Source organism: Podarcis melisellensis, assembly GCF_964234715.1.
Source record: "Podarcis melisellensis genome assembly, chromosome: 3".
In the NCBI taxonomy this organism is placed as follows: domain Eukaryota; kingdom Metazoa; phylum Chordata; class Lepidosauria; order Squamata; family Lacertidae; genus Podarcis; species Podarcis melisellensis.
The window spans coordinates 77,454,205-77,480,842 of record NC_138530.1 but is presented as its reverse complement, the minus strand read 5'-3'; the positions used below and the strand labels follow the sequence as shown (position 1 = coordinate 77,480,842).

The window sequence follows — 26,638 nt, the reverse complement described above, 5'->3', positions numbered from 1 at the left end:
TGGTGTGGACTGTGGCAGAATAGTCTCACAACTTCAACCTGTTATCCATAGCTCCCACCTATATTCCATGCTGCCACTTTTCAGCACTGGTCTCACATGAAAGAGAACTTTTGATGTGTGTGGATTGGAAAATGTATACTGCTAGAACAGGTGTGTATCAAAGGACAGCCACTTGCTGAACTCAAGAGAAAGCTGTTTTTCAAGGAGTTTGAGATTAATAGGATTCTTAATCTTTTGAAATTAGTGAGGTGGGATTCACATTTTATTTTAGTTGCGCTATCTTTACCACGTCCTCCTGGCTTGCCCCCTCAATCCCAGTCTCCGCCCCCCCCCCCATTTCTACTGAGTCTTGCATGGAGTTCTATTGCATTATTACTCTTAATATTAACCCTTACAGTTAAATGATTGGCCGGCAATTCTTTTGTTAAGAAACCCTGCTTGTCACTAGCCCAGGATACTGGAGTGATGATGTTTCATCAATGGGAGCTAATGTCTGGCAGATAGAGACTTTTATACTGGAAAGCATTCAGATCTTGGACAAGTCACACACCTACTTCTCTAAATAAGTTTGTGTGTGAGAAACAAAAACAGGAGGTAGGGAGAAAGAACAGAGAATTGGATAAGGGCACCCCTGAAGACCTGATGTGGGATAGTGGTAAGAATGTGCATGCCACCTGCCTCCACCTGTGCTCTACATATGTATTTGGAAATAACACAAATAATGCAAAAATGCCACCGGTCACCAGTGTTTTTTTCATCTAAAGGTCGCTTGACTTGTGGAGCACAGCCCTTGGAAATTCTCACCACTCCTGGGAGTGGGGAATGGGCAACAATATACTTGAGCGAACTGTGCTCTTTTCCGTTTAATATGCAACTCACTGTTGTAGTGTAGACAGCTTCTGGGTCATCTTCTATAACTCTGGAGAGGCCAAAGTCTGACACTTTGCAAACAAGATTGCTGTTGACCAGAATGTTGCGTGCTGCTAAGTCCCTGTGCACGTATCCCATATCAGCCAAGTATCTCATTCCAGCGGCAATTCCTCTCAACATGCCCACCAGCTGAATTACTGTAAATTGCCCATCATGTTTCTGAAGTAAAAGAAAGAAGCAGAGAAATGCGTCTTAGAGCAGCTGAGAGGGAAGGATAAAAACATTGTTAAAATCCTGGTGCTTTAAGGCTAGGCCTCCCACAGCCCCGTGTCTGCAAATTCCACATGTAATATGTCATTAGTGCCTCCATCTCATGCATGACTTGCCTCCCACAGCCCACATGTAAGACATGAAGTGTCGCTCTGGGCTTCACATGTGCAGTCCGTCAACCCCCACCTCCCACCCTAGCAGCAGATCAATCGTAAGAGAAACCCTGTTAGTATATGAATATATATGTGTAAATCCTGATTTTCATTAAACCTTTTCCAAAGGGTAGAGGAATGGGTTACTCCATGAGAGCTATGAATATACTGGTCCTTAGCTTTATGTAAAAATGTATTTTGAGGGCAAGAGTATATATTACATGGCATTTATGCTGGCATCCATGCTCCTAAAGTGTGAACTGCATAATAGGAAAGTAGCTGTTGTGAGTATGGGAAGAAACATTATGATACGAATCATGAGCGCAGCCAGGATTTTTGTTAGGGGTGGCAGAACTGATGTGATTGGTCAGTTAGTTAAGTATTTCTATTGTTTTACTCACTCTAGGTGAGGACAGCTGCCCCCCCCCTGCCCCTCTGGCTATGCCCATGATTATCAATATTATACTTGGGGATCCATGCAGCAGATTTAGCTAACTGATGCTAACAGTTATGTACTTTCCTTTTTGGACTTTGTAGTGTTTAGCAAGTTGTCTACCATAAATGGTAAACAGTCACAAAAAGTTGTAAAATCTCTCTTAGGACTGGGGGGAGGGAATGCTTCCTTCATTTCTGAATTACTGCTGCACTTAATTTAAGGACTCTTTCTTTTCTACAATGTTGAAAAGATACAAATATGATTTTGAAGCATGTGTTCCCACAATATGGCTTCAGGTCCCTTTCGATGATGGTAATCAAAACCACAATATCTGTCCCACATTGGATCACTTAGATGGCCAAAAATGTTTTCGTTTGATCCCGTCTGGTCTTCTAATTTCTAATCTGATTTTTCAGAGACCATTCAGAGATCTCTTAATGTTTGGCGTGTTCTCATTTTACACTGAAAATGTTTTATTATGCTAAATTGGTAGCATATATATTTTATTTTTGAAGTGCTATGTATGTTTCCCTCTAGCATTCACTCACCCTGAGAAATGCATCCAGAGCTCCATTCTCCATGTATTCTATTACAATCATGACTGGTTTCCCTAAAAAAGAAAGAAGAAAGGGGGGCACATTTTGTTTAAAGGAATCATAATCTGAGCAGAGTGGTTCCCTCCACTCCTGATAAAACATATGTTGTTCCTTTGAAGGGCTGAATAGTTGAGGCATGAGTGCTCCTGAAGCTTCCAAAACTGTTACTGAGATCTAAAAGGCCCTTAAATGTCTGTGTGCGGAATATGGTCATGATTCGCAAAAGTTAAACCGTACAAATCAAAATGTCAGTGCGTTCTCCTGACTCCCGCTGTGTGAAGAGAATTCTGGGGAAATGGCACTTCAGATAATATGAAAGGACATAAGAAACCTTATCTTCCTACATGGTATTTGAGGCTAAATGGGACTAGGAAAAATAAATATTCCAAAGTTCTTCATCTTTTCATCATCCACTGATCTTATTTCTCTCTCTCTCTAATGTTGTTGCATAAACTAAGCATTCTCTTAGTTAGTTACACATCAGAAGAAAATCTGTTAATCTATGCAGCACATCTCTGTCTTTTGAATTGCTGACTATGAAAACTTTGTAACAATGTATTGCCTTTTAGTATGTTGTCTAAAGGTCAGATCTGGTAGTTAATTACCTCTGGTAACCACCCCTTCTAAATGAACAACGTTGGGGTGATCAAACTGTCCCATGATGCTCGCCTCACAAAGAAAATCTCTTCTTTGCTTTTCAGTGAAGCCTACTTTTAAGGTTTTAATGGCCACAGCAACATCTCTCTTGCCTGGAAGCTTTAGGCGCCCACTGCATACTTCTCCAAACTCTCCTGAAATGGAAAACATATCGTCTGTTAGGAAATCACTGATACAGGACCAGAATTACATACGTCCAATGCATTTAGATGTCAACTGAACACTCCCACTTAATGCTATGCTAGATTTGAATCAAATCAACAAGGGCATAACCCAACCAAGGTTAAATGCCTCCAAGCTGCAGTAATTTCAATGGAAAATATTTAAGCACATGGTTGAAATCAAAGAAATATAAAAGAGCAAATGAGCAAATTTCAGCCTATTCTATAGCAACGTGAGGAAGCTATAAAAGCGAAGGACTGTGATGGCAGAGTCAATAGTACAGTACAGACAATAGTATAGCACGCAATGGTTGTGCACAACAGGAGTATCATAAACATGTTGGCAGGGAACAGAAAATTATACTGCCCTCATCAAAATCAACTACTCACAGAACTGAGAACCTTTACTCCTCAGTTGAGTGTACCACATTAGCAGAGAAACATGCTAAAATCTTTGATGCTGCCTGTCTGTCTGTCACACTGATACTTCATATGTTTACTTGATATAAACCGTGCAAATATTTTTCTGCTTTATCGCCAGGCTGTTGCAACAGTCATTTTCCTCGCAGTCTTTGCTAAGTATGACCCATGAATTGAAATATAAATAAGGCAATTACACTTAACACTTCACCACCAAAAGGACTGACATTTCCATATTTGCCTTTTAGTTTGTCAGCAGAGTTCTGAGTTTGTAGTCACAAAATCAATCAGAAAATTAATTTTCCTTTTAAAAAATCAAATTGAATCAGAATTCCACAAGAGCAGGAAAGTAAGATTGTTGTTTTGTGCTGTCTCAAGTTTATTTAACCACAGACCCTTATCTATTATCTTAGTCAAGTTCTAAGCCAGTGAGCACTTGCTGTGAATTAAGGGTTTATACAACTTTAGTCTACCAAAGTGCTATTGATTATTATTGTCTACAGATGGGCAAGCTCACCCCTGCTTTGTGTTGTTGGACTGGCTCAGAAATGAGCCTTCTCTTAATTTGGGAAATGCCATGGTTAATTTCTGAACCTATCTAAACTTGCTAACTTTTTTCCCCCAGAGGCAGTCTTTGTTAAAGGGGGCTGCTTCGACTTCTATAAAATCACTGGAATGGATATGGAGAAACAGTGACCCAGTTTTCCTGGAAGCAGGCCTTCAATGCAGCTAACTTGGCAAAGCAAAGCATCCTATGCCCTTTTAAAATGTGCTTCTTTTTTGGGGGGGGGGAGGTTGTTATTTTTATTTTGATTATATATAGTGTGGTTTTATATTTTGATTTTGTTCTGTGAACTGCCCTGAGACCTCTGGGTATAGGTCGTTATATAAATTCAATCAATCAATCAATCAATCAATGGGAACAGTTGTTTTGCATGGAGGCTCCAGCTCATGCGGGAAGGTTATCTGCATGGTGAAAATAAAGTAGTTGTGTCAAATCTGCTCCAAAATGTTATAATGATGCCTCTGCTGAATTTAAGAACTGGGACTTGAAGGTTATTACTCACCTCTGTGCCTGCAAATAAGTGTTTACAGTGAAAGCATGTGCTTATGCTGGCACCGAAAGCAGATATTCAAAAACAAGATTGGAGCATCCATTGAATTCCAGTGGGACAGACTGCTGCATGACTTAAGATAATATTCTGAATCAGGAGTGTACATGAATTTAGTTTTAGTTAATGTCGTCATTAACATCTTCTAAGGCTGCAGTCCTATACACACTGACATTGCATGCATAGGTTTCATCTGTTTTCACATTAAGTTAAGTGAGCCCGCCTCCCCTTTTAAAAAACAACAACAAAGAGCTATTATATGTAATTTACAGCACTTGTCACACTGCTGCAGGAGTGATTTAAAGAGGGGGGAAAGAGGACTTAAAAGTACTGCATAAAACAACAGGAAATCAAAGAATGTTTCCTCCAGGAGTCCCAGGTAGTTGATATTTTTCTTGCCCATGGATACTTAATTTCACTACATGAAACAGTATAATAATAAAAGTGTCACATATCTTATTAATGCAAACAAATGGAAACAGGTTTCCAGAGCATGAACACCACTGCCTAAGTATGTGGGAAAAAGGAAGAAAAGCAATGTAATGACAGCACAATTACCATCACTCACAAGAGCTAAGATGAGGACTCCTTATAGCAATAAAATACTTTAAAAATGGCACCAATGACATTCCCCAAAGAAAAACTTATTTTGTAAAGCCAGCTTTTAGTTATAACAAACACAAATGTCGTTCTTTATATAGACACATACAAGTAAGCCTCTCTTGGAGTTTAATGGAAATATTGATGCAAATATAGCCATCAGGTGTTTAACTCAAATGCACCACCTTCTCTCAACAATGTGTGAGGAGGAATGACATTATTTGCATTTGTAAAACACAATTTTCATTTCATTTTCCTAAAAGGAAATAGAAATACACACACATGTTTTGGACCACTGGACTGGTTATTTATTTATTTTACATTTATGAGCAAATGCGGCTCCAGTGCTTTTAACCACTCTGGCATAGGCAAAAAGCTCCATGCGCAAGATATAATTATTTGCCTGTCATCATGATGTATGAGTTTCAATCCGAGCTAAATGGAAGAATTGTATAAGGAAGCCACAGCGAGCTTACCTGCACCGATCACACGCTCTATTTTAATACAGGAGGCATCTAACTCCTTGGCGAATTGATGGACAGCTCTATTTGGATCCTCGTAGGTTTCAGGGTCAATGTAGGTTTTGGTGCCTGGAAATTTAACTGTAATGATGTAAGAAAGCATGACTGTGATGAAGCAAAGCACTTATTGTGCAGCCAATCCCGGAATTTCATTAAGCAGAGCGCACCCTAGAACAGTGAGGCTCCTGTCGAGCCAGCTAGGTAAGGCAAACGGGTGTTTCTCAGGAAACACCTCCCTATCCCTTACATTTGTGGTCAGCAAGCAACTTTGCAGGATAACCCATCTGAGATGGGGTGAAAGGTGAAAACCCAATTCTTTCTTCCCCAGTAGAACCTGCAAGCTCTGCTGCCACAGTCAATATTCACTCCATTAACTGTGGACTGGCAATTGGGACAGCCAAAAGACGATACGGATTTGGCCCTGGAAGTTCTAGTTCCTAATCCCTACCTTACACTTACATTGTCTTGAGTGAATGGAGTGAATGTTTCTAACAAGTTCATTGTTTTGAGTATCTGTCTTTATCCGCATCCTGTGTTCTGAAAAATATACTGAGACCTCCACCCAACTGAATCTTCCTGAAGAGAGGGGCAGTGGGATACCTCTGTGCCTTCTCACAACCTATTTTCATGCTGCTGGTGTTGGCCTGCTTTTGGTAGGCTTGCCAAGCAAGAGGGGGAAGATACTGTAAGGGCAGAGATCAGAAAGGTGACTATTCTGAGATGAAATATAACCGGTGCCAACCTCTTTTTCCCCCTAACACAAAGTGGCATCACATTTTGACAGTCTTATCTGTCTCTGACATATAAATGATACACCTTCTTGGGCTCTCTCTTGTTTCGTTTATCCACAAGATTCTATCATATCTTCCCCAACTGTGAGTGTACTGGTGAGTAGGAAAATGTGCAGATCGGTATTGTAGAAAGTGAATGCAATGTTTCCCCACCCTTCAGAATTTCACATTGATCTTCCCGACCAAATGTTGGATAGCCATAAATTGCTGCTCTGAACTCCTTTAGGACAAAGGGTGATATATAAATTTAATTAGTAAATGAATAATATAGGGCAAGTGGTGTGTTTACGTTGTTTCTTTGGGACACAGTTACATCTGTAGTTTGAGCACACTGGTTTGTTTGTGGTGGTGGTAGGGAGGTTATGGGATGAAATACAAGAAGCAGAATGCTTTTTCCTAGACAGTACAATGGCCTAATCACCAAGATAGGGGGTTGAGAAAAGAAGTTTTCAGACACAGATTCCATCAATTTTGAGAAAGGTCCTAATGAAATAGTCATGGGCGACATATTCAGCAGGTATCACATGTTTCAAACTGCAGCAGCTATATTATTAAAAATAATGCCATGGGAAAAGAATGCTAGTGATGTGGAGGTCATCCACGGAGCTGAATAGGCATACTGAGGATCTGCAAGAAATTATTTCACATCTTCCCCAGAGGTTACTTTTGCTGCACTGTATTTTTCAATAGGTTTAGTGCTAATCATAATAATAATGGCTCAGCTTCTGGAGCTGATAAGGGCTCATTTTTTATTTACGTCCCCAACCAGAAGGGAAAGAGAGCAGAAAACAATAGGTTAACTGCCTATATTGTGCTCTCAAGCAAGCAGATGGAGAATGAGCCATCTTCTTGTGCTTGCGATAAGGAGCCTGGATTGGAGGTAACCTTGTGAATCGTAAATGGGTCTCTGATGGTACTTTATTCAAGCTGTCATAAAACATTTTGACAGGCCAACGCTTTCTTGGCATACCAACGTGAAATAGTGCTCCCTCAGATTCAAAGACATTGTTAAAAGAAAATGGTAGGAGGAAACAAAATGTAAATTGCAATTGGTTGACTAAACTCTTCCATTGTGTTATACCTTTAAAAACATAGCACTTGGGATCATTCAAAGTTGAGGGGAATTGAATGGGAAGACTGGACATTCTATTAAATTCACTGATCTGAAAGCTAGTTAAAAGGATTGGTGTTTCAGGTTACTGTGAAGATTCAGTCTGGTGTTTTAGCATATAAGAAAATTGTCTGTATACCACAGGAACAAAAGGATGCAAAATTGGAAATCGTCAGTGACTTCAAGACTGTGTTTTGTTTCTCCCCAGAAACAATGATCATATCAAATTAAATACTATGCTTTTTATCAAAAGGCTCTAAAAATGTAGTCAAGTAAAAATGAAAATCATAAGACTTTCGGGTTGGCTTCATGGTTGGTAATCTTTTCTGACAGACTGTAAGCTTCCCTAGATATTGGATAACTAGATTTCTTGAAAGGGATACAATGAAGGAATGAAGTGTTATTTTCAATTTCAGTTTCTGACTATTAAGACTAGGCTGTTAACCTATTTACATTTTCTTTCCCTAAAACATATCATCTAAAAATAGTGCATGCTGGGGAAAAGCATTCTCCAGCTAGCACTTTCACTTTCCCTGTAGACACATGTAAAGGGGAAAAAATGCTTAATTTCATTTCTTTCTCAGACATCACTTGGTAGGGAATATTGAAAAGACCTTGCAGTATTTTAAAGATATGAAGAGCCTCACTACAATTAAAATAAGATGGTGTTACTAAGATTCTAATCCTTCAGAGGAGCTTCATTTCAACAGTGGGATATTTGCAAATGGTTCATTTTAAAAACAACAACATGCACTCAGAACGTGATAACCCTGATTGCTATTACTATTTTCCATTTATTAGGTAAAGTGCCCTGCAAGGCTTGAATGAGGCAGGAATGGTTTCAATCCGTAGTTTAATGAAGTGATTTAAGTATTGACATATCTAGACTTAGAGAGAATGAATGAACTCAGGCTGATCAAATTTTATGAAAGGAGGAAAGGTGAAAGAGAAAACTTGATGTGACTTTGACTTGAGTCTCTGGATAGAATCACCAAATACTAAACACTAAGGAACCACCAGAACAGCACTTATTTGGCTACTACTATTTGGCTACTTTTCTAGTTATTGCAGTTTGTGTGGTTTTAAACTGTTTTTTAAGGGCAGTGTGCCCTGAGTATTATCATCATCATCATCATCATCATCATATTTTATACTGCTTTTGTAAACTGCTTTGTGAGAGCAGGATGTTCTGAAAGACTGCAAATCTTTTAAATAAAGAATTACATTGCAACATAAAAATGAAGAGTAAAGACCAAGGGCAGCGACTCAACATCTAGACAACCAAAGGGGTTTTTCAGGCCCTTTATTTCTACTGCACTGCTGAAAGCCAGGGAACCCTCTCAAGGAGCATTCAAAGCAATGGAAGAGGTTCTAGTAGAAAGTTAAATTCACCATACGCCTACTACACATGCTGGGGAAGATTGTTGGGCTGTATCTGAAATATTAATTAGATGTACCCACAGGAATGATGTTTTTGGATGAAGCCTAAAATATTAATTTGTGTATCATAACTATAGATGCTCCACTGAAATTCATGACTTTACTTTATCAATCATACAAATAGTTTGCCTCTTTATAGAGGAAATTCTTGATTAGAGTGAATACTAGAGTGAATAATCTACGCAATGTATGAACCAGTAGAAGAAGAAGAAGAGTTTGGATTTGATATCCCGCCTTTCACTCCCCTTCAGGAGTCTCAAAGCGGCTAACAATCTCCTTTCCCTTCCTCCCCCACAACAAACACTCTGTGAGGTGAGTGGGGCTGAGAGACTTCAAAGAAGTGTGACTGGCCCAAGGTCACCCAGCAGCTGCATGTGGAGGAGCGGAGACACGAACCCGGTTCCCCAGATTAGGAGACTACCACTCTTAACCACTACACCACACTGGCTCTCACAATGGTGGCTACAGACTGTTAATTAATCTTGCGTCTTTTTTCCATTTAATGTGAAGGGAACAAATTTAAGACTTGTTTTCACAAGTGAACAGCTTATTTAGAGGCACAATGGCAGTGGAGCCTGTCAAGTTCTGCAAGGGCAACACCGAGACAGATGAGGGAGCTAGCATGTGATCCCATGGACTGGGCATGTGAGGACAGAGGTTGGTGGGGGAGTGCCCCATTACTCTGAAAGGACCAGCCTCCACAGCACAATGGAAAAATAAAAGTTTAATTTTTTACCAAGTCATGTTTGAATAACCTACACCACTCAGTCTAATTTGCACTGCTCAATCTATTTGTTAATTAAGTAACCAGATTTAAAAAGGAGATTTGAATTGATTTAAATTGAAATCCATGGGAAAGGCAACATGCAATCAATTTTCATTGAATCACCACCAGAAAGCATCAGAAAGCGCTGTGGGAACTGATGGTCAACTCAAAAGAAAACAAAAGTACGTTGGAACTTTTGGTGTGTATTTCAAAGTTATTCTCCTCTCCTAAATGTATGCTATAATTCTTCAATCAATTACACATTCTGATTGCAGAACAATGTAATTCATCAACAACTAGTTTTTATATGCAGACAATCATTTGGGATCTGATCATACCCAAAATATTGTTATGGGAGGAAAGCCTTTATTGAGTAGACAGAGGTGACTACTAGATGTTTCTACTGAAATGTAGGTGATGTTATCAACAGAGATAAACTTTAACAGGATCTAGGCAGCTCTGAGTTCACTAAGCATAGCAGCTGGAGAGCGAGTATTATATTACACATAACTATTTCTGATCCTCTTCTATGTAATGCTGATTTTACCAGGGGATTTTTAAAAAAATAATATCAATAAAACTCAAGATTGCACTGACATACTAATTGGTTGATTGGCCTATTTTCTTCACCAGTTATTCTAAGTTCTATAAGTATTATGTTGGCTAATCACTGAGACAAATTTAGAAATATAGTTTTTACTGAATTGCCTTAAGCCTTGGGCAACGGATGAATCCTAACTTTCCTGCACAAATAATAAAAATAAATCAAATCGCTATTGGGCCAACAGCAATCAATCACAGTATCTCAGAGGGAACCATTAGGATATTATGAAACACTTATTCAAAAGCAACCAAAGGAAAAATGTGGATTGGAGACAACTATATATCATCCAAATGTACAGCAATAAAATCTGCCATGTGAACAGTGTTGATTTTATTCTATGTACTTTTGGAAGAGGTCATACTTCTTTTACAGTTTTTAACTTCACACTTGCCATTTACACAGCATTTTAAAATTTATTATAGTTGTTCCTCTGCAAGAATGTTGTTTTTGTATTGTGTCTATTCTATTACTGCCAGTCCCAATGCATTATAATTGGCCTGGAAATTCTTGGGGGAAATAACAGCAAAACACTTACAATGAAAGTAAAGTTCTTCATCTCCTTCTTGATCAGCTTTGCTATAGCCACAGTGCCTATATAAAAAAAGAGAAGGGCATTTTCACAAAAATAATATATAACTACAGGTTGATTTTCCCCCTTCCCCCATTGTGAAAACTAGATATGAAATGGATATAAGAGGATGTATAAATATAACACCCTTGTATGTTTTAAACTCATCCTTAATTACAACCTGTATACTGCTATGGCTCACACAAAAATTTGTTGGAAAGTGTGCATGTATGAGGAGTGGTGCATTTCAGTAACCACTTAGTGAATTTGCCTTCCGATCCATAGGTGAAAAGTACTTCAGCACACATATTAAGAATTGTTGAGTCCACACAGCAACCCACCCAATTAGTTCCTTTTCAAATATCTAGAGGGCTGTCACATGAAAGATGGAGCAAGCTTGTTTTCTCCTGCTCCCGAGGCTAGGACCAATACCAATGGCTTCAAGTTAGAAGAAAGGAGATTCTAACGAAACATCAGGATGAACTTTCTCAGGTGTTCTGACAATGGAATGGACTCCCTTGGAAGGTAGTAGACTCTCATTGGAGGTTTTAAACAGAAGTTGTGGGGGCATCTGTCATGAATGCTTTAGTTGAGATTCCTGCATTGCAGGGGGTTGGACTAGATGTCTACAATTCTATTATTTCCTACACTTTTTCATGTATCTCAAGGTATTTTGGTTCCCAAACGTTAGGGTTAGGCCCTTGGGATCTTGGCCTTTGTCACGAATATTACGGAAGAGTCAATGAACAAATTCAAATAACCAATCACTCTAGTTGCTTAAGTTCATGGAACGTCCCTGTCATGTTTTCGCAAAATAGCTATCAATAAAACAAAGCTTTTAGCAAACCATGCTTTGAGTGGAAAATATTACAATATTTAAGTTGAAAACCCTACAGATGCCAATGCATGGCCCAAGAAAAATTTCTTAAAATATAATTCATATAAACTAGCTATTAACAACTCTCTTAATATCCATAAGCAGTACCTTCGTCCAATGATGAAGCCAAAAACCATGAAGACCAGAATGATAGTGCCTGCCACTGCTACCACAGCTATGATTATTACAGGATTCTGTTCACTGGAGACAGCAGTGGCTGCCAACAAGAAAAAGGAGAGAGAAAATGTTAAAGATGAATCCAATATGCTGTTCTGAAACAGATTCTGGCACAATTCTACAACTTTAGAGACTATTGTGGGTATACAGGTTATCTCTTTTTTAACCCCAAAAGGCAGAATAGACATTTTATGTCTTAGCTACGATCAGGTCTGCTGCATTATCCTGACAAAGGTCCTGAGTCTAACTACAGTTTGACAGGCACAGAAATTCAACATGTGCAGTTTTGCCCTCGCTACATGTTTATATTAGGAAAAGGTGCCTACTGGGTTTTCCCCAGCCATGCGGCTGTTAAAGACACACAAGGATATCTGTGGCAGGGGGGGGGAGCAGCAATCTCAGCATGGGATAGGAGAATATTGAAATATTTATGAAGGTTGATAGATACAGATGAAGGCTGCAATCCTATACACAATAACGCAACAGAAAGTCCCGCTGAACTTTCTTTTTAACAGACACACATAGGGTTGCATTGTTAGGCTGTAATCATATTCACCAGCGAATAAGTCCCACTGAACTAAACACACTTGATTTATGAAAAACATGCAGAGGATTGTACTGCCAGTTACAAGTATTTTAAAACTGCACCAAACAATTATGGATTTAGATCTATTTCCATCAACTTTAACACGGTAACTTCCATTAGCATTTGCTGTGGATTAAATAAACTCAGGATAGGCGCAGATATCTCAACACCCAATTTCAGTGGCTGGAGTGGGTTTATGAGGTAGGAGTGGTTATGCCCATCACAGAGCCTGCCCGATGCGCCTGTGGAGAACGTTGCAGGTGCAGATCTACTGCTGTCGGTGACTAGAATTACATTCCAAAACAGAGTGTTCTGAGAGTGGGACTAGGTAAAGGTAAAGGGACCATTGACCATTAGGTCAAGTCGCAGACAACTCTGGGGTTGCGGCACTCATCTCGCTTTATTGGCCAAGGGAGCCAGTGTACAGCTTCCGGGTCATGTGGCCAGCATGACTAAGCCGCTTCTGGTGAACCAGAGCAGCGCACAGAAACGCCGTTTACCTTCCTGCCTATTTATCTACTTGCACTTTGATGTGCTTTTGAACTGCTAGGTTGGCAGGAGCAGGGACCGAGCAATGGGAGCTCACACTGTTGTGGGGATTCGAACCACCGACCTACTGATCGGCAAGTCCTAGGCTCTGTGGTTTAACCCACAGCGCCACCCGCATCCCTTGAGAGTGGAACTAGGGCAGCCTTAAATCCATTGGCTCCAAAAGCCCCTATGTTTCCTCAAGGGACTCCATGATTGGGCCTGTTATCTACATTCTGGAGCTGTCTTAATTCCTCAAATGGTTTTAAAGGGGTGATTATTATTTTTTTTTAGAAGAACCACTTGAGAGGGAGGAAAATGTGTTGTTCCCCATTACTTCCTGCCCCTGGCAAGGTGGCAGGCTTGAGAAATGTCACATTGTCTCACCACTTCGCTCCCGCTAAGAATTGTTACATATTAATAAAAATAATAAAAGCAATAGCGATGAGTGTATGTTTTACAAACTCTCACTCACGTGTTAGCAACTTTTTCTAAAACTGAAAGTAATTCAGACTTTTCACTTGTTTTCTTCTGATTCTGAAAAGAATGGTCCATACTGAAGTTACATAAATAAGATCTGAAAACTGCATGAAGATCTGCAGTATCAGTAAATTATTTACTGCGCTAAACTCCAATAACAAGAGTTCTGGCCCCAGAAGCCATGTCATTTATGTCAGAAGAAGAAGAAAAACGCTTAAGAAGCATGAGTCATAGGGAGACAATAGCTAACTAGGAACAAAGAGGTGAGAAGTTTAATATTAACTTTTTAAAAAAGTGTTAAATAAATAAACCTGCCAGACAATGAATTATTGTGTATTATGTATACTTTAAAAAATAAATAATGTTGCTTTATATGAACATCTGGTCAGACATGTAGTCTGGAGAGAAGCCGAACTGGATAGTTTTGATGTGGAATAGTCTCCCTTTTTTGATTATATAAATAGGGAGATTCATAGAAATATTCCTCCCATGACTCATTCCTCATTGTGGTTGGGCTATATAGACTCATCTTAAAAACTTGGCTAGATGTAACAATATCTCTGAAATTAGATTTTTTAATACTGAATATGTTATTGTATAGTTATGTGTTAGTTTGCCCATATGTTTATGATATATCAATAAAAATTAAAATAAATAAATCTCCAATCCATGCAGTTTTCCAGTGGAGAATTCAAAGCGTAAGGCCACTCTGTTCTTGTGGCATAGTTTTCAGGGTGTGGGGGTGACTATGAGTTGAAAGTTGAGAGGTATAACTAATCTGGGTCTCACCTGCAGGCTTAGGCACTGAGCCAGCCTGACATCTAATGACAGACTTGAGATTTCAGGTGAGAGGCAGAAAACAAGTGGCGCTGATGTGCTATCAAGAAAGAAATGAGGGGTCCACAAATTCAGATGCTCATTAAAATAAGACATATACATGGGCTGTTTTCACAGGGCAACTGTTGTCTCCCCAAGTACCATTCCAACCTTTCTTACCAAGACACAGTGTTTTCATTTATATTGATGCTCTTAATTGGCATAAGATATAATTAAAGTTTTACACTTGACATACATCAAACAAGCTTGCTTCTCAAGGAAAAAGAAAACAAGTGAAGTAGAAAGGGAAAAGAAAAAAGAAATATGAAGGAGGAAAGTGTCATAATGTAATATTAATAAAAAATGTTTTTAAAAGAAGATGCAATTAATTTTTACCTGTGGCTTCCTCTAGTGTAGCAACATCTAGCCTAGGGCTATAATTTCCGTAGCCAGCAGCAGTAAACGCACGAATCTGGAAAACATAAACTGTTCCTGGTTTCAGATTATTCACCGATACAGAGGTGGCTCTGGTTTTCACTGTTGAGTAAGTTCTCTCCCTTTGGTCCTGGAAAAGCAAAGATAAATGACTGGATAGTATTTAAACCAGAGATTTCAAATGTGTTCCATTACACCAATGGCTATATAACAGCCCCTGGTCCTGGCACTTTATTTCAATTTGCTACAAAGAGCATCTCCTCCCTGCCACTCCCAAGACTATCCATGGTGCTCGCTTTGCTTATGCGATCACAACCTGGGGGGGGGGGGGGATAAAGAAATAAATGGATTCCCCTGCTCTTCATTTGTTCCTGCCCACCCATTTTGTTTGTTTTTTGGCAGCTCAGCTTTTAGAAGAAGCCGCCAGGGCTCACACTTCCTTCTCAAAGCCCAAGGCCTGCCTTACTGGGCTCTGGGAATGTCATTGCCTTTTCGTATTTCATTGTATGATGCTTTAGTTTCTGTTGGCTGATCATCAGTTGGCTCAAATAGTGTATTGTCAGGTTTTAAGTAACACAGCAAGCTATATCTCCACACAATTTATTTCATCCCCACCACCTTGCCCTGGAGCTCTGAAAATGGGGTATTTTATTGTTCCTTCATATAATTTTTTACTTTCATTTAGGCAGATAAAGAGTAAGTCATTCTACATGACCCTGGCTGTGTATCCTGGGTGAAGATTCAATGTGGAAAAGGAGGTCTTCTGACTGTAACAGCTGTCCATGAGCTACAGGAGATATGTGTGTGCACTGCTTTGCAAAGGACAAAGAAAATCAATTTGGAACAAAACAAAAAAATAAGTTGAGTTTTAATGGTGTGTTAAAATTATTTTATGCTGCTTGTGAATGGTTTTGGTTGCATGGTTTTACTGGGCTTTCCTCCTATCAATCTTAGTGCTTTAAATTCTTTATGTTTTATGATTTATTTATTTTTAAAATGATCCACCTAGAGGGCATATTGGAAGATCTATAAATGTTAAAAATAAATAATAAAGAAGAGCTGTATGGGTGGACAACTGTTCACATGTGTGAATCTGCATGTCTGCTATAACTAGTGAACTGCTGGTCAGTGCATTCAACTTCCATGTGTATATACACATGGAAAACCTAAGGTTGGGTTAAACCATAAATTACCTGAATCTATTATAGGTTGGAGCCCATTTGGAAGTTTCTCTGTGCAAGCTTAACTAGAGCACTTCTCAGCTCCTACTTTCCATTAATTTCAGTGGTGCTGACGGATAACTTTGCATGGGCAGGCATAGTCCCCCCAACCTCAGGCGACCCCTGAACGGAATAATGACTCAAGACAACGTGCTATGGGATTAAAATTGGCCACAACTTTATTAAGTTTCAGATGTAGGAAGACCTTGGCTCAGGCACTGGGCATTTATCCTTCCCAGTCCCCAGCCAGGGATCTGGGAGACATCAGGGTTATCCAGAATGTGTGGGGATTGGGCTGGCTCTGGAGAACATATGTTCAAGCAGAGAGCCTGCCCCCTGTTTCACCACCGTCGCAGGGGAAAGCAATGACAACCTCTTGGCGTATGGCCAATGCCTCTCCTCAAGACCCCTTTAATGGGAAACCCTGGGATCACCGCCACAAGGGGGTGTGGGTCACCGCTTCACCCCCCCCCCCATTTAGGAAGATAGACTAAAGGATTCCGCCCAAGGCCTGAAACTGCCAAAGTTGTGACGTTTTGCTACGGGAAAGGCAAAACCTGCCAATGCAGGAAAATCCCTTTCCGGCCCTTCAACAGTGACCTAACGTAGCAGCGCCTGCGTACCTGTGGAAAAGAAGTTAACCTGCAAAAGAAGAACTGAAGGAGGGCAGGGTGGGAGAAGCTCTGGAGCCAACTGACGCTTCGCAGGTAAGATTCGCCTTCTGTTGTGTGGACTGGGTGGTCCCTCCCCTTGCCTGGCCAATCCCCTGGCAACGCCTCCCCAGGTGGGATTGGGTGATTGGCTAAAGTAAGCGGAGCCCTCCAGGTATCCAGGAGGATGAAGCCAGCCCAAACTACCAGGAGCCGCACTGGGATCCAGGAGACTGTGTACGACCATGCAAAAGGCACCCCCCATTTGATGTTGGGAGCGGTCATTGCCGTGAGTTGTGCCTAAAGTAATCAAAGAGTGATCACACTTTGTTTTGTCACTATTTGACCAGCACCTTCACATGAAAACTTCAGCCATTTCTACACTAGTGCTTGAAATCGGTTTAACAATTATCCTCTCAAATAAATCCTGGGAATTGTAATTTGTGGTAGGGTAGGAATCACTGGTAGAAAATTCTCAGCACATCACCAAACTACAATTCCCAGGATTCTTCTATGGCAACATAGTATAGAACTGATTCAGGTATGTTGTGTAGATCTCCTCTCAAGGAAAGACATGTGTATTTGTTGGGGAGAAATGTTTCCTATTTAAACACTATTTTTATCTTATGAAGTATTTTAAATACAAATAATTACAAAGCTAACTATTTGCTGGGGTATTTTTTATATTAACAGTTGATGACAACAGAAACTTGGCCTTTAAACCACAGAGATTTGCCAGATTTTAATTATAGTTTAGCACAAAGTGAGTTAAAATATGTTTTTGTGTGCACAGGTTTAAGAAAAGAATTGTTATACTTCTTTTAATTAATCAATTATTTCTAAAATGGGGGGGGAAGGAAGGGGGTGGAAAGGAAAGTGCTAATTTGTGAAAAACAATATATCATGACTTCATCTGTGAACATATTTTATATCTAAAAAGATGACTTCACTTAAAAAAAACCCTGAAGTTTCCGTGAACTGTACAGCTTCCTGAGTTTACAAACTGGGCCAGAAACCTCTGATTTGGAGACATAACGGAATTCCACACTTCCATTTCTACTTGTCTAAATTGTATTAAAACACTTTAAATAGCATTTGTCACTTTATTTAAGACCTGAAAAGACTTGCTATCCTACTATATGTGAGATACAAACTGCTAGAGCAATTCAATGCTACCAAGTAAAATTGCCTGCTAGATATTACTGTGGTACAAAAGAAAAAAGAAAAAAAAGAAATCCCAACAAAAATGGAGGAGTAATAAAAGGATTTTGATCAGAAAATACTTACAAAGTATGTTTTCATTTACGTATATATTCTAACTGGAAATGTTTAGTTTTTAAAAACTTTAAACTAGTGACATACTGTGAAGGGGTGATTTTGTTAACTTGTGATACCTGGGTGTATTATATTTTTACCAAGTTTGTTTTTTCAAAATTAAAAAAAAAAGGTTTGTTGACCTTTTTGTGCTATGTGATATTAAAGAGCTACATTTTTTTTTAGTGTGTTGATATTATGACAATACAGACTGTGTTTGTATTCTTTTGCTTTGGTAGAAATAGAAACATATCATTTATTTATAATTGCTCTTAGAATTCATTACATTATTTTTATATATCATATATATTTATATTAGATTTTGATCTCATATGACAGTAGATATACTATATATCACTGGGAAATCATGCTAACACATGTATGCTCACAATGAGATTTATCAAAGAGCTTGGGATCCTGAGAGCACTGAGAGCTAAAAGCTGGCAAATGTAATTGAAAATAATTTATTCCACTCAAACTGAAAGGAAAATAGAAAAGCTAGGTAAGTCATCAGATCCAATTTTTCCAAGGCCAGCATTTATGCTATTACTAAATTTGGAAGATAAATTTGGAAGAATAAAAGGGCATATGAAGTTTGTAATGTTTTTCTTGCACAAGTAGCATTATACCAAGGAACACAAAAGGGTGGGGAGGAGAATTTTGCAGGAAAAATCTTTTTTTGCACAAGACTCTTCCATCTGAGCTAACATTTTCTTCCACAGAAATTATTGGAAAATCTTTATACTGGAACACAAAATCCCGCAGATGAGATCATAAGTCTGCCTATTATAATTAGGGCTGTCACCAATTAAATAATTTTAGTGGATTAATCACCTACATTTTAACTGATAAAGCAATTGGATGTACATTACTTTGCAAACGATGTTAAAAAAACATAGGTCCGTTCTTGAATTTTGAAGGCATTGTGAAATAATTAATAAGTTCTCGTTCATTTTTAGAAGGAAATGCAATCTTAAGACTTCTTTTGTTCCTTCCCTATGTTGCAGTAAACAAGAGGAAGAACAAGTGTGGCCTGAACTCACAGTCCTAGCAAATAAATTTGCCATCATTGATGAATGAATTTTGATTGATTGATCTGGTGATTAACTGTTATTGTTCTATTTCCTCAAATACTCTAAAAAACAACAACCATGCATAACACAGACATGATGACAATAAAGAAAACAGTAAGGAAGAATCACGAGTGATAAAAGTAAAGCAATCCCAGTCTGTACAAAACATTGCCCGTGGCAGAAGGAAGAGTAGTATATTTCAGAGTAGTGCTTACTTTCTCGTAATACTTGATTTCATATTCTGTGATGACTCCGTTGGGATGCTCAGGTTCCTGCCAGGAGAGCTCCACACTCCTCTGCAACACTTTCTCTTTCATTACGCCGCTAACTTGCGAGGGAGCTGTTTGGAGGAGACATGTCAATAAACAATAAGCAAATGCGCTGGAAGTCTCCAATCAAGTGTCACCACTGATCAGTCCCCTGCTGCGTTGCTGTCATTAAGGTAAGAGAAAGCACCTTTCCATAGTTCACAATTCAGAAGCTAATGAATATTCAAGCAGAGCCTTATTACTGCTCATAAACCATAATAGAAATCTAAATTAAAGTGTAAACAGCAAAAGACAGCATTGTTCAAGTTAGTGCAAGGCAGCAATTGATGGGATCAGAATGACAATTAAGCAAATGAATTCTAATTAAACCGGGAAAATATGCTTCCAGATTAATCTCCGGTGGTAAACTACTAGACCATATATTTGTTACAAACGTTTCGACAACACTTGTAAGACAAATGAACAAATAAGGAGGCAAAGATGAGGTCATACTTCAGCCCCACATTGTGTCTAATTCCAGCTCAAGTTCAGTCCCATCATATTCTTCCAATAATGCATGCAGTTTGAAAGCAAAGAGCATGCATCGCTGAAAAAGAGATCTGCTTTAGTTGCAGATTTGATAGCATTTTTCCTTTGAGAAGCTTGCTTGCTTGAATAATCATTTTTAAAATGAGGCAAGTTTATTTAACTGTCATTAAGAAGACATTTATCTAGACTAGGGGACACACTAACCCACTGTCATTGTCAGCATCTCTGTGACGAGATGATGCTTGAAGAGAAACTCCTGAATTTTCAGCTGGACACTGGGAAGAGGGTGCACCATTACAATGTCAATGCGAACTCATTCACCAAAACACCGATGCATGGTTAACACCTGCTGTGCTTTCTCTTTCTCCAGCAGATTGACATAAACATTACCTGACAATGGAAGGTGCCCTGTCAATACTATCATTATAGGAAATTTCTTACGTCTGTCACATAGAAAAAGAAATCATACTCAGTTTATCAAATTAGTTTTAATAGATGAAACTAAAATTGAATATGCTAAAAATACTTTTGAAGAGAGAAAAAGATTGTGTTTATATTGGGGGGGGGTGTACTAAACCACAATATTTGATTTGGACCCTGCTTTGAAGACTGCCTAATTCGGCTTGGGGTCTGCTTTGGAAAAATAATGCTTTGTAATCTTTCCTATTCACTGTTCAGAATATTTTTTTAAAGGCTGTAACTTTCTTTTTTATGGAAGAAGATGGAATTTGCCCCTCCATAATTGATAAAGCATGTCAAATTACAGGCAGTTATGTCCACCATTTGTATGTGTGTTGCACATCATTAAAGTTTGGTGTGTGTGTTTTTTTAAAAAAATGTCTATATAGAAGCATAATTTAGGGGCTTCGTAAGCATTTCTGGGGGGATGGATCCTACCAAATTTCAGAAGGAGGCCTCCAGTGGGTTTCCCCAAAGGTTGCTCTTACAGTTTGGGGGCACTTAAAAGGAAAAGAGAAGAAAAATCCCTTAGCCTACATCAGACTTCCTCAACCTCAGAGACTACAATTCCCATCATCCCTGACCACTGGTCCTGCTAGCTAGGGATCATAGGAGTTGTAGGCCAAAAACATCTGGAGGGCTGAGGTTGAGGAAGCCTGGCCTACATAGTAGGTCCCCCCTCTCCATTAGTCTGAAAGTAAGTGATATGGGAAATTAGACAAATAGATCCAGAGCTTTTGTGCTAGGTATTTATATTGTGGGGGCGGGGAGGGTCAGGTAGGGTGGAGGAACAACTAAAATGGATTCATGTTCCTCCCTATGGTTTTGTCTGTGAGCACTGATCGAATGGTATTAAGGAAGGTATTCTTAGGTGGTACTGCACAGAGCAAGCAAAGTATTTTGATTTGAGGAGAAGGCTGGAGTGGGCACTGGAAAGTTAGATCTTGTGAATCCATACTTTCTTCACCTCAAATCCTCCATAGTCACCTGCTCAAGCTGTTTCGACATTTTGGGGGAGTGGAACATGAAAGCCTGAGAGGAAGAGGGAGAGTTCTTACTCTGCTCCATGTATCTCTTGCCCTTCCTTTCTTATTTCTCTAACTCTGCCTCTTTCTTGAGTAAGAGCAACTAGTGCTCCTTGTGCAAGAGCATGAGTGGGCTGCTGGTGTGTGTAGTGCCCTGGAATTTTCTGCTTGCCCAGCTGCCACTTGCAATAGCTAGGATCCACTGGAAACTCAATGCTGCACTGTTCCTGCCTGTAACCATGAAGCTGTACTTGAGCTTGGTGAAGGGGGGGGGAATGGCCAGTGCATCAGCCATCATGGTTTGCGGCCAGCACCTTGAACATGCCTCATGGTCAGACAAATAATGGACTGCTAACAACAGGGGTATGACTTTTAGCAATGATGATGCTAAAAGACCAAATGTGTATCGTGTGGTGCTTTGCTGCTTTCAGCAGTGAATGCTAGCAGGAAGAGGAAGAGCAGTAATAACAATGGCTGAATAAGGCAGACTACAGCTATAAAAATCACTTGGGACAAAGCTATGGGTATGAAACGCACGCACAAACGAACATTCAAATCAATTAACAACGTAAGACAAAGAATAGCTAAATAACAAAACTTGAGACAAACAGACTGAATTTAAGTCAAAGTTCCTTCTACAGTTGTTCTGACTTTAAGAAGAACAACCAAGCAATCCAAGATTCAAACAGAAACAACAGCAATATTCAATAGAAAAGGAATATGATTTGAATTAGAATTTGATTAGTATTTGTACAATTTGAAAGGGAAGGGTAGATAAAGGAAGGCATTCTGAGTTGGACTTAAGCAAAATAAAAGACTCTTCAGCTACTCCAACAGAACTCTCTCTCTGAATAACTCTTGAGAGACTGAACTTGCAAAGGATCAAGACTCATGTGAGGCTAAGGCTATTTATTTACTTCAGTTTGGCCCTGGTAAACTCACCCAGGGCCGTCTTAACCCGGGAATGCAAGGGGTGCAGGGCACCCGGGCGCCAAATTCTGGGGGACGCCGTGCATCTGCCGCTGAAGCCGCCTAAGCTCTTAACTATCTACCTGTTATGAAATAATAAATAATTTTGATCAAGCTAGAAGAACAAAATACATATATACCTAGGTATTATCAAAATGTGTATCTATTGTTTCACTAAAGGACTTTCAACTTTGTGTGCTCATTTACCAAAGATGTGCTGCGCCAGCGGTGACACTTGTCATTCACAACAGCGACATTCATGCAAAATTAACTCTTACATCAAAGTATTATATTATGTATTGTATTGAGCTGCTATGCAGCAGAAGGGTCAGCAGCACCTTTGACATGACTGCTGTTTCTCCTAAGTAGGTACCTAAACAATACTTATAAGTTTAAGTGTGGTGGTGTTGTATACTTAAGTATAAGTGTATTGTAAATGAATGAGCAAATAAATAAGTTAGTTTCTTTTTCCTCCCTTCTTTCGTAAACAAGAGATAAGGCGTAAGCATGGTGTCTAACATGAGCATAATAAAAGTTAATTTGGGGGTGCTGGGTGGATCTTTGCACCCCAGCGGTGCATATGCTAAAGACGGCCCTGAACTCACCCACTCGGATTACAAGGTAGACCAGTCACTCATAACAAACCTCTACTTCTTCCCCCCATTCTTAAACCTCCAATTTTCCCCCTTTCATTTGCTTCATCACCAGCTGATGATTCTTTCAAATAAAAATAAATAAATAAATCCTGGTATCAGCCATGGCAGGCTCTCTGGAGCCCTTTGACCGTAACATTTTCCACAACATATTGGGTGCTACCAGCAAGTCTGATCATAGGAACCTTCTTCCTCAGGAATTATGTGCCAATTCCAGGCTGGAACAAGTATTATCCCCTGGTCCTGTATTCATAATCATTAGCTGGAATTTAGAAGTCACTGGTCTGAAAGCTACCCTACCCATTGCTGTTGTTTTCTTCTTGAAAAAGACAGCAAAATATGTACAAGACACATACTTACAATCTGACCTGACTTTTCATCTTCTCACCCAGTATTTTGTGTATTGCTGTGACAATACAGGCTGAAATCGCAAAGGAAATTCCCGCTTGGCTGGTTTCTCCACTCAACAAATGAAATAATTTAATCCATCTGGCAAAGGGAAGCTTGGAGGATTACACTGTCCTTGGATGTGATTGCCAAACAACATGAGAAAACTTCACACTTCCTCCCTGGATTAGAATAGTTTAAATAGACTGTTTGATATTTGCCAGACTGCTTCAAAGGGATCAAAATATAATTCTTAACCTTCACATACAGGGTGGGGGCAGGAAATGCCCATTCTACCACTCTCCAACATATGCATGAAAAACTGAAAAATAGACTATGGTCTATGCATTGACTTATTAGCATATTACTGAAATTGAGGCTGGGTTTAGAATGCTTACCAGGCCTCTAAAATAAAAGGGATCTTATTCCCAGAAAGTATTCTTAGGATTGGAATGTATTCTAAACGGGTTGTGGTTCTCTAAGGTGTCAAACAGAGATATTTTTCCATTCAGCTTCTGGGTCATGTGGCCAGCATGACTAAGCCACTTCTGGCAAACCAGAGCAGCGCACAGAAACGCTGTTTACCTTCCCGCCGGAGCAGTACCTATTTATCTACTTGCACTTTGATGTGCTTTCAAACTGCTAGGTTGGCAGGAGCAGGGACAGAGCAACGGGAGCTCACCCTGTTGCGGGGATTCGAACTGCCAACCTTCTGATCGGCAAGTCCTAGGCTCTGTGGTTTAACCCACAGTGCCACCTGCGTCCCACATTCTAAATTAACTTGGGAATGATTCATATTAATGTCAAAGAAACATTTAGTACATGGAGAAACCAATTATTGAAGTATCTTAGCCACAGCTAAATAGCCATAGAAAAATCTGTTGGACTTGCACTGATCAAAGCTCATTTTTCTATTTATTTGTTTTTATTGGAAGAGTTTCATGGATAACAAAGGTACATATAACATCTCTGGATTTCCCCCCCCCCCCCAAACATGTCACCCTTTTCACATCAAGCTTCAGGCAAAATCAGCAGTGTTTCCTAAGAAGGTAGGAAGATGTAGCAACTTTTTAAAGCCAGTCACCTCCCAAAATACTCATAAACATAGATGAGTAAACATGAATACACAGAAAGATAAATTTCTTGAAATTGAGCTTCGTTTTCTCTAAAATGTGTGGATTTTTAAAATATATATATATATATATTAGTTCATCTTTCTTGTACTCACTGGGGCAGGAGGGAAGCAAAATAAAATGTATGAAGTGCTCAGAGCAACTCAGAGTCCCATATTATTTCTCAGTACAAAATGAAGTATATGAAGAGAAGAGCCTTATGTGAAATGAAATGCTTTTCACTTTAATTTAACCCAAGTCCAGAATAAAACATACCAATGAAAGCAAGGAAATTGAAAAGAGAAGTGAGAGTTTATTTCCAATCTATCAGCAAGTGAAGAGAGCTGTTTCTGGCGCTAAAAGAAGTTTAATGTGAGCTTTTTTAAAACCTTTTTTAAAGGCTTGAAGAAAACAAAATTACTCAGCCATTTTCTCCTATCTCGCTTTGAGGTAAAACCTGTAAATTAATAACTTGCTTGCTGGGTGACACGGGCCAGTTGTTCTCTCTCACGCTGACCTGCCAGACACAGACTGTGTGAAAGTACAATGGAGGCAAGAGAGCTATGTACATAGGCCATCTTGAGCTCTTTGTTGGGAAGATAGGACATGAACAAGCACAACAATGTATTTCCTGGCCCATCCTGTCAGTAAACTGAAGCAAAAATAATTCATTTACCCTAGTATGAAACTAGGAGCTTCTGCTCAAAATTTAAGAATTAATCCACAACAAAACAAAGGCTATATTTACAACCAAGGATAAGGCATGGTGTAGTATTGAGCCTCCATGGACCTGTGGGAAGCATCAGGCTTCTGTGAGCCACCTTCATCTTTCCACACGGCTGGGATGAATGCTTATGCCAAGTTTAGCTGGCCTTTAAAGAATCCCAGTTTAGCAGTCCTGGTTTTTTTAATTAAAAAAATGATTAGTTAAACAAGCCAGATGTGTTACTCACGACTTCCAAGTTGGCTGATTTAGAAAGTAAACACTATCCTTAATTTCAGAATTTTTAAATGTGAAACTAAACTTGACTTAAGTGTTCCTCCTGGTCATGGCAGAAGGGACATAGCCCATGGAGGCTCATCAACATAGTGCTCAACCATTCACTGAGAACCTTCCCTGTGATCTTGAACTTTTAAATCATGTATCATGTATTCCAGAATATCAAGCTCAAATATGTGAGCTTCTCTTATTTCAGAGTTGCCCAACTATACTATATTAATTTTAGACCAGTGAGCATCCCCCGAGGAATCCTTTGTGCAGTGGTACCTCGGGTTAAGTACTTAATTCGTTCCGGAGGTCCGTTCTTAACCTGAAACTGTTCTTAACCTGAGGTACCACTTTACCTAATGGAGCCTTCCGCTGCCGCCATGCGATTTCTGTTCTCATCCTGAAGCAAAGTTCTTAACCCGAGGTACTATTTCTGGGTTAGCGGAGTCTGTAACCTGCAGCATCTGTAACCTGAAGAGTATGTAACCCGAGGCACCACTGTATTGTAGTATGGTGAGGTTCTGAGAATTAGCTTTTAGACATTTCTGGGTCTGCTCAGCTCCAAAGATTTCCTAGAGGAAATTTCTATTGTACAGATGGACACCAAGAGTACTATACTCTCTGCCTTGTCACCTAGAACTAGGAGGGCTGATTAGTGGAGCCTCAAGAAATTTCAGGACTTCAGTGGAGCTTTAAACCTCCCATTAATAATAATAATAATAATAATAATAATAATAATAAAAATAATAATAATTTATTTGTACCCCACCCATATGGCCGGGCCTCCCCAGTCACCCTGGCTGGCCCCCAACAAAGATGAAAAATACACTAAAATGTTACATATTAAAAACTTCCCTGAATAGGGCTGCCGTCAGATGTCTTCTGAATGTCAGGTAGTTGTTTATCGCTTTGACATCTGATGGGAGGGCGTTCCACAGGGCGGGCGCCACTACCGAGAAGGCCCTCTGCCTGGTTCCCTGTAGCTTTGCTTCTCGCAGCGAGGGAACCGCTAGAAGG

At 39.5% G+C, this 26,638-nt stretch overlaps 1 protein-coding gene across 4 annotated transcripts in view; it reads right to left on the bottom strand.

Annotated features, from left to right (window-relative positions):
- The window catches only part of EPHA7 (EPH receptor A7), a 166,237-nt gene that overhangs the window by 14,151 nt on the left and 125,448 nt on the right, over positions 1–26,638 (bottom strand). For 3 of the 4 annotated variants that reach the window (XM_081906993.1, XM_081906996.1, XM_081906995.1), the window contains exons 6-13: positions 19,447–19,571; positions 14,936–15,104; positions 12,061–12,169; positions 11,043–11,098; positions 5,751–5,876; positions 2,930–3,115; positions 2,277–2,338; positions 880–1,089 (exon numbers count right to left, since the gene is read on the bottom strand). In XM_081906993.1, coding sequence (XP_081763119.1) covers positions 880–1,089; positions 2,277–2,338; positions 2,930–3,115; positions 5,751–5,876; positions 11,043–11,098; positions 12,061–12,169; positions 14,936–15,104; positions 19,447–19,571 — 1,043 coding nt within the window. The remainder of the gene's footprint in view (positions 1–879; positions 1,090–2,276; positions 2,339–2,929; positions 3,116–5,750; positions 5,877–11,042; positions 11,099–12,060; positions 12,170–14,935; positions 15,105–19,446; positions 19,572–26,638) is intronic. The other variant, XM_081906994.1, reaches the window with a different exon arrangement.